The sequence below is a fragment of the Kogia breviceps genome, chromosome 1 (assembly GCF_026419965.1).
Source record: "Kogia breviceps isolate mKogBre1 chromosome 1, mKogBre1 haplotype 1, whole genome shotgun sequence".
Lineage (NCBI taxonomy): Eukaryota > Metazoa > Chordata > Mammalia > Artiodactyla > Physeteridae > Kogia > Kogia breviceps.
In genome coordinates, this window is record NC_081310.1 from 186,060,251 (window position 1) to 186,072,357 (window position 12,107).

The 12,107-nt window shown below is 54.7% G+C and overlaps 1 protein-coding gene across 2 annotated transcripts in view; it reads left to right on the forward strand.

Moving 5' to 3' along the window:
* Window positions 1-513: 513 nt before the first annotated feature.
* Window positions 514-12,107, forward strand: part of ECE1 (endothelin converting enzyme 1) — a 114,414-nt gene continuing 102,820 nt past the window's right edge. Inside the window, exon 1 of one of the 2 annotated variants that reach the window (XM_059053206.2) lies at window positions 514-664. In XM_059053206.2, coding sequence (XP_058909189.1) covers window positions 662-664 — 3 coding nt within the window. In that variant the 5' untranslated portion in view covers window positions 514-661. The remainder of the gene's footprint in view (window positions 665-12,107) is intronic. The other variant, XM_067015702.1, reaches the window with a different exon arrangement.

Below are 12,107 nucleotides of genomic sequence, written 5' to 3' on the forward strand. Positions count from 1 at the left end.
CGGAAGCAGACAGTAACAAACTCCCAAAATAGTCAGTCTCTGCCTTTCCGTCACACATAAACACACAGGCACGCGGGTTCCATCCCCCCCCCGCTTTTCTGTCTCCTCCTCCCCTCTTACACACATACACACACACACACACACACACACACACACACACAGCCCACATAAACATACACGCGCAGCTGCAGCGCGCTGGGTTACACTCCTTGCTGGCGCCAGGCAGGAGACAAAGGTCGCCGAGGCTCCCGGCGCCGCGCACCTGACTCAGCTGAGCCGCTCCCCGGGCTCCGCCAGGCCCGAGCCGGTCTCGGCGAGGTCTGAACCCCGCACCCCGAGCCGCAGACCCAGCCCGTTTCTGCCCTCGGGGGTTCGCACGCCATCCCGTCCCCAGCCCCAGTCCCAGCTCGCAGAGGGTTAAGGCGCGGGCGCGGGCGGGGGAGGCGGCCCCCGGGCGTGATTGGCTGCGCTGCCCGGGCCCCGCGCCCCGCCATTGGCCCCTCGGTGGGCCCGCCTTCTGGGACTCCGCGCTGGTGCCGCGCTCAGCCTCGCGGCCCCCGCGCGCCGCCGCGGCACACAGCCGCGGCGTCTGAGGAGCGCGGCCGGGAACGGGGAGTAGGGCCCGGGGAGCAGCGCGGGGCCGGAGCGAAGCGCGCGAGCTATGGTGAGTGCTGCGCCCGGCCCGCCTCGACGGTCCCCCGCGGCGGCGCCGGAGTGAGACTCGGGGCCCGCCCGGCTCTCGGGGGCTGGGCGCAGGCAGCAGCCCTGGGAGGGCGTGGAGTCGGGGGGCGCGCGGGCAGGGCTCGGCTCGCCTGGCGGCGCCGCGCTCGGTCCCGTCGGGGGCGGCCGCGCCGAGCTTGGTTCTGGGCGGCTGGACCCGGCCGGGTTTGGAGGGCTTGGGGTGGCCGATTCGGTTCGGGGTCCCTTGATGCGGTTCTGGGCTGGGGCGTCCGGAAATCCCTGGACCCGGCTGGGCTTGGAGACCCTCAGCTGGTTCCGTAAGGGGGTTGGGGGCAATCTGAAGAGGCTGTATTCGGTAGGACCTGAGTGTCCCGGGCCTCTGAGGTGGTTCCGGGGCTCGGCTTGGGGCATCGTGGGTGGCGGCGCCGAGCGCATTCGTAAGGCTAGGTTGGGCGCCCTGGGACTGTGGATCCAGTATTCCCCTAGGGGGTTGAGAGTGGAGGCTGGGCAGCCAGGTTGACGGCTGTCAGAGTCCTGGGGCCACTTGGGGACCCTAGGCCCAGCGATCTGGTCTCCCCAGTATCTCTCAGTAATGGGTCTTCAGAGGAGGGGTTTGCTGAGACCAGACACTGACTTGGATGGGCAGCGACACCAGGGAGAAGGGAGCTGGACATGGGGATTTCAGGGGGGTTTCTGAAGCCTCAGGAGAGAAACCCATTTGGTCGGGCCGGAGTTGTTGAGGCTGTGTTAGAGAGGAGGGTTGTCTCTGGAAGGAACGCTAAGACCTTTCAATATCTCTCTGGGGCCTAGTGATCACCTCTCCATCTTGGGGGCCAAGGCCACCTACTTCTCTGTGGCTTCTTTCCCCAAGGGCAGGCCCCTCTGATTCTCTCTTTAGTCCAGTTCTGTACCCTGCAGAGTGGATACAAGTCACCGCGTAGGGCCTGAGGAGGGCACGTGCCAGTGATGGTGGCTGCCAGTCCTGGGGATGCAGCCACCTCCACTTCTCTGTGGCAATGCTGCCAAGCCTGTGGGGGCCCGCGTGGGGGCAGGATGGGATCCCCTGTAGACTGACGAGTCCCCACAGGCGCTCCCCAGGACCAGCCCCTGCTGTGCCCAGGGCTGGAGTGCCCTTACAACATCCCTTTCTTCTCCCCTCCAAGCCAGTCCCCTCTTTTCTCGCTCCACAAGTGTCCGCCTCCCCTGCACCACCTGCCTCTCCGGAGTCAGTAGTAATGCAGGTGTGGCTTGACTCCACACACCCAAAGGTGCTTGGGGACCATCTTGCATCCAGCCCACCTCGTGGATCAGGAACCTGCCCCTGGATTGCTCTGCTTGAACAGTTTCAGCGGTAGGGTGCTCACTCCCCGCGGACTGGCACTTGATTTAAGATCTCAGTATATGGGAAATTAAAAGGGTGTCTTTGAGGTCATATCATCCACTTTGCCTCCAAGCCCACCCTGACCTAAGTTACTCAGAAGGAGAACTGTTTTCTCCTTAAAAATCAGTAAAGAAAGAGAGGTCACCTTGCGTTGGTGACACTTTTCAGAGCCTTACAACCCAAGAAGCCTCCCAGCCTGTCAGAGTGACCCCTGGCTTTGGCGTCAAACAGATTTGAGTTTGAATTCTGGTTCCTCTACTTCCCCAGAGGGACAAATTACGTCATCACCTCCCAGTATCAGTTTCTTATCTGTGAAACGAGATGATGGGTCTTATCTCACAGGGGTGGTGTACCGATTCGGGGAGATAACCCAGTGAGAGTGCTTTGCTCGAATACAGCTAACTTTCCTTTCTTGTACAACCTTAAGCTCAAGGTGGGAAGTTCTGCCTGACATCTAACCTATTTGCTAAGTCTGGAAGAAGGATTAAAATTTATCATGTTGTGGGGAGAAGAAGGGAAGAGTTATACTTAGAGAATGGGTCATTGGCTCATCTTTTAACAAAGATTTATTGAACACTTACTGTATGCCAAGCCCTGTCTAGGGAGGGAAAAACAGTCGTAAACACTGTGTCAGGAGAGCTTCCTCCAGTTCATAAATGTCCACGCAATCCTCAGGCTAGGTGGCATATCTTTAGGAGAGGTAGAGAGATCCTGCCAGGTGAGGGCTCCCTTCTGTATGGTGAGGTGAGAAAAAGCTTCACCGAGCAGGTGGCATCTGAGTTGGAAAGAACATCCCAGGTAGGGGAACCTGTGTGAGCAGAGGACCAGAGGTGTGGGAGTACGGGAGAGGCCTGAATGGGGCTTGCCTGACACCTGGGCATCAAAGAGGCAGAAGAGAGGAGAGAGAGTGGGCAAGGGATGTTGATGGGGCTGGATGGCTGGAGGCTTAGGCAGACCAGGGAGCCCGAGCTCCACTGTGGATTGTTGGTCCACTGCATGTGGGTGCAGAGGAGGCTGATGCCAGGCCTCCTCGGCCCCCGTCATTTTGGTTTCCCCTAAACACTAGTCTCTGTACTCATTCCTGAGGTGGGGGTGATTCAGGGCCGCTAGAGTGTTTATTCCTTGGATCTCCTGCTCCATGGGTTTTAAACAATTCAGCGTTCCCTCCATCGTTGCCAAGTTTCCCCTGGCCCCTGGGTTCCTAGTGGGGCTCCTTTGGAGAGTGTGTGGGCTGTTTCCTGTTGTCCTGGCTCAATCTCCCTGATGGTTCCAAGCTCCCCACCCAGGTCTCTAACCCCTTGGCAGGGAGTCAGCGCTATTCTCAAAGACCTCAAGTAGACCCCCCCCCCCCCGGTGAAGGCTTGACATGAGGGTTCTCAGGAGGCTCTTTGGGTCTCCTGCCTCTGGCTGTCCCCATACTGCCCAGCAGCAGGCACAGAGGGTGAAGGAGATTGCCCAGGGTCACACAGCAAGATAGTACCAGAGCAGGCACAGACCTCCTAGATGTTTGGAGGGTTACCAGATGGACAGGTTGGGGGAAGGAAGCCCAACCCGGCATTGCCAGTCCACTCTTGTGGTGCCTTGAGAATGTTCCATTACATTCCAAACTAGGGGCTGAGCTCAAAGCCACAGCTAAGGGTTGGGAATCATCTTTACTGTAAGTGGCTGAGTTGAGGACAGGTCCAGCTCCTAGGTTTGAATACTGGATATACCACCAACTTGCTGCGTGACTTTGGATCAGTTATTCCCTCTTTCTACACCTTCTTTCCTACCAAGTGGGGCAGATCTGCTCCTTCTATCAGATACAATGTAGAAATGCTTCATTACCTGTTAAGCACTTGAGGGAAAAAGTATTATTAATTAAAGGTGGGAGGCCGGCCACATCCCCCCTGAACCAGTCTGTAGGGGGTTCCCAGAACACAGAAGTACCTTTCCTGGTGTGGCCAGAGCCTGTGCTCCCCACAACATGGGTTATTGCTAACATTTGGGTAAATAGGCATGTTTTTAACTTTTGTTAAAGAATAAGTACATTGTTTCCCAGACAGAATTGGAGAGACCAGGAGAGGAGCAGGATTTGAAGAGTAAGAGGGGCTACAGGGTGTGTTCAGCAGAAAGTTTCAGGCATCAGCCAAGACATAAGCAGTTTGGCTAAAGTCCACACTTTGATGACAGTGAGAGAGGAACGATCAGCAAATGTTTACGACTTTTTGTTCCCCTCAACTTTTTCTTTTTGGTTGACTAGGTAAGCACCTCGTCCCTGTCAGAGTGCTGCATTCATTCATTCATTCGTTCATTCATTCATTCACCAAACAAGTACGCGGGGCATAATGCCAGGAGCTGGGGCTGTGGGTGGTGTGAACGAGACGGGTAAGTCTGTCTTCCACAGTCTGGTGGGCAGGCAGATATGGAGCAGGAAATTACAAGTGTGATTTCTGTTACCAAGGAGACTCACAGGGTGCTGAGGAGAAGATAGGGCACCCTGGCCTGGGGATCAGAAAGGGCTCCCTGAGGACGTGACATTAAGGTTGTAGCCTAAAGAATGAACATTCTAAGCAGAGGGAGCAGTAAGTGGGAGATGGGACAAAACATGGTGCACTCAGGAGTTTATTCATTTGCAGGCTGGGAAGTGGCCCGGGGAAGGCACATGCAGGGAGGGCAAGGTTAAGAATTCGGGGCTCGATCCTAAGGGCAGTGAGAGGAGTGATGTGGTCAGGTCTGCCTTTTGAGATGATCGTACAGGCTGCTTTCTGGAGAATGGGTAGGAGGGGTGAGGCTGGAGGCTGGGAGACCAGTTAGGATGCTGCCAGAGTGGCCCTAGGAGAGATGACAGTAGTCTGGACACCAGTCACTGCCCCATCCACGCCACACCACATCCCCATCATGCTGCCCAGAATGGGCAGTGAGGAGAGGAGGGAGCTGTGGCCACAGAGGTCCCACAGAGCCCCCAGCCCTGTGGACATTGACCTTCCTCTTTGCATGCTTTCATGCAGATAACTAGCGGGGCTCCTGGCCCCCAAGAACTTTGACCTAAAAGAGAGAAAGGCGAAGCTTCTGAATGGCTCTGAAACAAGGTAGAAAACGGGGATGAAGCTCCAGAGTCACCCTGGCCATGAAGGTGTATCAGGGAAGTCTTCCCAGAGGAGGCGGCATCTGAGCTGCTTCATATGGCAACAGTTAGTGGAATAGAATGCTTCCTAGGAGCCAAGCTTTGGAGACATGGCAACAAGGAGATACTCTCCTGTCCTTAAAGAGTTATTGTCTGGGGGGGGCAAAGTTTAATGAGCAAGCAACGCTGACTGAACCCCACTGCCAGTGAGAGGTACTGGGGGTCTAGGCCCTGAGGGTTCTGCCCTTTCCCCAGCGGCCCTGAGGATGGGGTGCCTGGGATATCCGCTGGCCTGTCTCAGCTCACTGACAAGCCTCAGAATGGCTCCCTCCTCCCCACAGAGCTCCTGGCGAGGTGGGCGGGGGGTGGGGGGATTTACTGACCGGGAGATGGAAACAGAGGAACAAGTTTCTGGAGAACATTCAGGAAATTAGCTGAGGGAGGACCCAATGTCAGGGCCCAGAGATAGGGAGGTGGGCCTGGCTGCTAGATCTTCTTAAAACCTCGAATGCTCGTGTTAAAAGGGGATTTGTAACCGTCTAATTCAACGTCCCCATTTTACAGGAGGGAAGACTGAGGGGTACAGTGAGCCTCTACCATGTGCCTGGCACTTAAATGTAACCCTTTTGACTGTCACACCAACCACAGGAAGTAGGTTTATCCCCATTACAGAGCTGTGAAAGCTGGTGCCCAGTGGCCACTTGGGGAATTAGGAGCTGGAACTGGGCAGCGGCCTCCTGATTTCCTCAACATTCTGGCTTCAGTCCCAAACTACCACTCAATTTAGCAGAAACTTCCTTCCTGGGAAAGCCCCCTGAGGACAGGGATGGGACTCCTGGGCAGTGGCCAGAGGCATTGGGAGCTGATGGGGGCTGGACACTGGCCAGGCCGAAATACTGATCGTCTTTCACCTTTGCACAGCACTTAACAGTTAGTGAAGCCCTTTCCCCCCCACTTACCAGCTGTCCTTGAGTCCTACTGCCTGCCAGTGGCAGAGCTAAGGCTTAAACCCAGGCCTCTGACTCCCAGCCCAGACCCCCAGCTCCCCAGCTCCCGGCATTGCCCCAGGCGCCCCTGACTGGAGATGTCCCAAGCTTCCGGACCACATGCCCCCGTGAGTGTGAGCCTGACACATAAGCCTCGCCTTCCCTGGACTCCTCCCCACAAGCCCCTTTGCCTCCTTGGCTGTAGGCAGGAGTGGGGGCGGGTGGCAGCCAGGAGAAGTAGGGTTACAAGTGTAAACACCGTCATGTCAATATTTACCTCTGCCTGGAACCAGAGCCTCTGCCTCCCACACGCTGCCCCTCTGGGTGCACATGGCCTGCTCCAGGCCCCTCTGGTCCCTGAAGGCAAGGCCAAGGGTGGAGATACATGTAGCTTCCAGCCCAGCTCTGCCTCTAACTTTCTGTGTGGCCCTGAGCAAGACACTCTCCCTTCCTGAGCCTTAGTTTACCCATCTGTAAAATGACATGGCTGGGATAGACCGATTCAAGGGGCCTTTTCAGCTGTGACATGTAGGGCCACAAGCATAAGACTGGTTCAGAGCACAGGCGTGAAGTTGGCCAGACGAGGTTTGAATCCCAGCTCTGCCGTTTCCTCACTGTGAGATTGTGGGCAAGTCAGTTAATCCCTCTGAGCTCCGGTTTCTCCATCTGTAAAATGATCCTAACATACCTGTTTCGAAGGGTCATTGGTGAGGGTTAACGAGATGACGCATTAATGCGCATAGCTTTTGGCACAGGGTAAGAACTGAGCGATGGTGGTGGTGGCCGTTATTCCAGATAAACATTTTATGATTCTCTGAATCCAGAAGCTGGGTTGCGTCACTTGGGGACTGGAGCCAAGGGTGGGGACTCTAACCTCAAGCCCTCCTAGTACTCTGGGGACACACACACACACACACACACACACACACACACACACACACACAGAGCTGAGGCTCCTTTTTTTGGATGGAGGTCCAGGGCTGACCTCCGAGACTTGTGGCAGTGAGAACAGCAAGGAGAGGTGGAAGAGGCAGAGCGGGGAGGAAGGATGCATTTCCAAAACAGCAATTTCACAGAAGCTCCAAGTCCAGTACACACAGGGCTGTTCCCTCCAGCCCTGGAGATGAGGAGGCATGGGACAAGGCAGCTGCTGGTCAGCAGAAGTGGACTTACAGACCAGAGGGCCCACGTTCAAGCCTGGCTCCCACACTTTTTGCCCTGTCACTTTGGACACCATGTCACCTCTCTGAGCTGTGTTTTCCTCGTCGCTAATGTGGAGATGCTGGGGCCTATTTTGTACGGTAGTTGGAACAGTTTTATCAGGTGCTGTTTCAGAAGAACCCAGCTCAGTCCTGGCACGTACAGGGGGCTCAGCCGGTATCAGCCTCACGAGAACCGCACGCCAGTCCTGGTGCTGCTTGTCTGGGTGCTTCTTGAGGACAAGATTGTACATTTTTAAAAAATTGTGGTAAAATTTGCCTAAGATGCACACATCTTGTACAGCTCAATTTTTACAAATGTACACACCTACATAATCACCCCCTAGATCAAAATATAGAACCTTTCCACTGCCCCAGAAAGTTCCCATGTGCCCCCTTCTGTCAATCCCCCTGCTACAGGGGGCTGCTGACCTACTTTCTATTACTCTGTTTTGCCTGATTTTGAACTTTATCTGCATGAATTCATATGTATGTACACTTGGGTCTGGTTTCCTTCAGCTTCAGTCAATACTGACCATTTGTAGTTCTTCCATGCTGTTGCCAGTATCTGTGCCTTTTTAGGCTCTATTGCATCCCACTGGGTAGATGTGCATGTAAATATCCGTGGATGAGATTTGAATTGATTCCAGTTTGGGCAGCTGTGGCATTCCCGTGCGTGTCTCTTGGGTGGCTCTTAGGAGTGGAACTGCCGGGCCACAGGGTCAGTGCGTATTTAACTTTCCTAGAAACTGCCACACAATTCTTCAAGGAGGGTACTGTTCACCTATTTGCCCAGGGCCCCATGGCCTAACCTAGAGTACTTTCTTGATGAATGTTTTTAGAAGAAGGATGGAATTTGAGTCCTTTCTTTGTCTTAATGCTTCAGATCCACACTGTCGGCCCTGCCTCTGCTGTCAGGGCCTGGCAGCTCCAGGCAGGGGCTCTGCCTAGACCCTGCCTGAGCTTTATCTAGGCGTCTGTCATTTCTCAGGGCAGGGAGGGGGTCCTGGCCCTGGAGACCCCAGGCCATGAGGCTCTACCACTGATTGGCTGTGTGACCTTAGGCAAGTCCCTTCCCCTCCCTGGTCCTCAGTTTCCCCTTCTGCAAAACACTGTGTGGATTGAGGTTTCCGCAGCTCCCCAGTTTCTGGTGGGCTCCCCTCATTTGGGAGCCATTTGCTCCCAATTGCTCTGTGCTTTTCCACCTCCAGGGTTGGCGCCTGTGCCACCTGTGAACCCCAGCTGTCCCGTATCTCTGAGAAAGGGCCATTTGGGAAAGCGGGTAGGCTCTTCATTTTGGTACCCTCCCTACACACCTCACTGTGAATCAGCCCCCCAGAGCAGGCCTCTGGCCATGGGAGCCCTGCCCATGGAGGCTTTGCAAAGGCGATGGAGCAAACCTGGGTCTGTATCCTGCCACTTCTGGGCTTTGTGACCTTGGGCAAGTCTCTCCACCTCTCTGAGCTCCTGCATCCTCATCTGCAGGGTCATAAGGATGAAATGAGGTCGTGCATCATTGTGGGGACAGAGGTGGAGGGGGCAGCAAAATCCCTGCCCTTAAGGAGCTACATTCTAGCGGAGGGAGCCAGAGACTAAACAGACAAACCAACCAACCAGAAAGATCACTTCAGAGAAAGGAAAGAAAAGAAAACAGTGATGTGGCTGTGAGGTGGGGGATGGGATACTCTAGATGGCCAGGGAAGGATGAGGAGGGGGCAGCCAGGCAAAGATGCGGGAGAGGAGAGTTCCAAAGAGAAGGAACAGCAGGTACAAAGAGCCTGAGGCAGGGACGAGGGATTCTGCACGTTATGAGTGGCAGGAAGGCCGATGTGGCTGGGCAGAGGAAGCAAGAGGGAAGTGGGTAGGAAGAGGTGGGCATGGAGGGGCCAGGTCCTGCAGGGCCTTGTCAAGCGTGGGGGGAAGCTGGCATTTCATTTTTAGAGTGACGGGAAGCCACTGCAGTGCTCCAAGTAGGGGATGACTCGTTTGGTTTATGTGTTAGAAAGGCCCTGGCTGCTGTGTGGGGGAATGGCCTGTAGGGGACAGGAGTGGGGCAGGGAGGCCAGTGTCTGGTGAGAGTGGGCCTCAATACTTTCTCCTGTCCTGAGGGCAAGGAGGCTCGTGTTACTCTGGGATGTGGGATTTTAGCAGCTACTTCAGAGGATGGGAGAGCGGTAGTGGGGGCGTCCCAGGTGCTGCAGGATGTTCCTGGCAGCACAGCATGGTGGGCAAAATTTGCCTTTGGAGCCAGATAGACCTGTTTTAAAACCTCCATTTGAACTCAGCCTTCCAGGGGGAGCTTGGGATTCTCCCAAAGTGACCCCTTTCCCACCACCCCAGGCCCTGGGGACCCAGGGACATGGAGCCAGAAGGGCACCGAGCCAGGGCCTGCCTCCCCTGCTTCCGCACACCCTGCCAAGAAGTGAGGCGGAGGAAGTGATGGCCTCAAAGGCATGCCTAGCCCCTCTGCCCTCGGGCTGCTGCTCCCACGGCCTGGCTCGAGGAAATCCTGTGGCTTGGTGGTTCCTGGGTGTCCCGGGCTGGTCTGAGGCAGGAGGCGGCCACAAGAAAGCAGTACTTCATGTTTCTCTGCCCCTGAGTGGGTGGTTACGGGTATCCTGCTGGGCTTCCGCGGGTGGAGGGAAGGAGGAGGCTGGGGAGGGCATGGGAGTTCACAGAGTCTCAGAAGATCTACATGGAAGTGGTACGTAGACATCATCTAGAACAACCTCTTCTTGGGGAGACAAAGGCCCAGAAAGGGAAAGAGGCTTTGCCTGAGGCCACATGAGTTAGAAACAGGACTTAGACCCTGACTTCCGGGACTCCTAATTTGGTGCTCTTTCTGTTAAGATGTGGGTTTCAGAGCCAGATAGACCTGGGTTCTAGTCCCAGCTCTGCCACTTAATCCTAGCTGGGTGATCTTGGGCCAGGGACTGTTTCTGAGCCTCGGTTTTCTCCCCTGTGGAATGGGATGATAGCAATTCCTTTCTCATGGTGTTTTAAAGAGTGGTTGGAATGATTCAAGTGAAGCTCATAGGATGTGCACATAGTGGGTCCTCGGTAACGGGAGCTGTCACTAACTTAATGATAGTAGGATTGAATAACATTGCTATTGCGGTTCTGTCATTCTGAGCCTTGCGAAGAGCTGGAGAGACCTGATGCACGCTAGGCTTCGCTTATGCTGTTTTCTAGTTCTGGTGAACGCAGTTAGGCTGGGGAGGTGAGGAAATTCCCATCATCAGCCTATCTCACTGCTGGTTTATTTTACTTCCCCATATAGTTGGGAGACCCTTTAACAAGGCCCTTGATTATCACCACCACCCCAACACATACACACACACACACACACACACACACACACACACGTGCATGCGTGGAAGGCTTAGGTGGGCTGGAGCTATTCTGTCTGCCTGCAGCCTGAATAGAGACCCAGACAGGTATTAAATGCAGGCCCGGGATGGAACCCCAGGCAGCTCCCACTTTCTGCGCCAGGTCCCTACTACACGCTCACTGATTCCTGTTTGTGCAGCATGGCCTTGGGGCCAAGAGCAGGGGTTGAGGTATCGATTTGAACTTGAACCCTGGCTCCACCACTTATTTGTTGTAAAGGACCTTTGAGCAGGTAAGTTTTCCTCTCTGAGCCTTGGGTTTCCCATCTGTGGAGTGGGGATAACAACCCGCTCCGGGGTGTTTGCAAACATTAAACGGGGCAAGATGTGCTCAGAGCACGTGTGGTGCATATTCAGCACTTGACTCTGAGAGGTGGGCGTCACTAATTACAACACTGACATATGTATGTCCCAAACCCATTAGCCTGTTCCTCTTTCCACAGCTGTTCTCAGAAACTTCCTTGACCGTCCCCGGCCCACCCATCCCCTCTGAGGGACGAAGGAGACTGTCCCTCAGCCCCCTTCATTCCCCACCCCCGACTGCCTTCTATCAGGCTACAAGTCACCTTGGACGGAATTTCCCGCTCTTTCTTGTCTCCTGCACCAGTGCAGATCGAGAGCCGGGACAAGCCTGCCTAGGTCTGAATCCCAGCTCTGCATTTACTTGAGCAACTTTAGGCAAATCCCTTTAGTTCTTAGCCTCTCTTTCTGCCTAAGTGAAATGGGAAGAATAATAGTACTAAACTCATACAGCTGTTTAAACAAGCAGTATAATTCTTGTAAAGAGCCGGAGTCTGTGCCTATCATAATCTGGGATCCATACCATAAGTGCCTAGTAAATGTTAACTGATTTTATTATTAGATGGAGTTCTGCAGGAGCAGAGCCCCTGCCTCTTTATATCTGTATTCCCAGCACCTGGCAAGGATGGGCTTGGAAGGGATTTGGGTTCTGTAGGGATTTGCACCATGGGCAACAGAGAGTTGTATTGCCTTACCAGTGAATTGGGTCTCTCCGGAAAGACCTTTGTCAGGGACTCAGGTCCTATTGTGAGCTTGTTGCTGCCCACGTTGTGGGCAGACATTTCCCACAGCCCTGCTCCGCATCACCACGTGCTCTAGATGGTGTGGGAGGAGGTACAGACGCAGGGCTGCCTCACAGTCCACAGGGGAAGCTGGGAACTGTGGCTCTGATCCAGCACGAGCACGATCAGCACTGGCCGGGCAGGTTACTTCAGAGAAGACCTCCTGGGGTTGGTGACACTTGATGATTCCTTGGGAGAAATGATATATTAACTTCTGCCTACCTTTGATTTTTCTTCCATAATCCTTTTGTTCTTTCCTGCCATAGCATTTACTGGTCTCAGC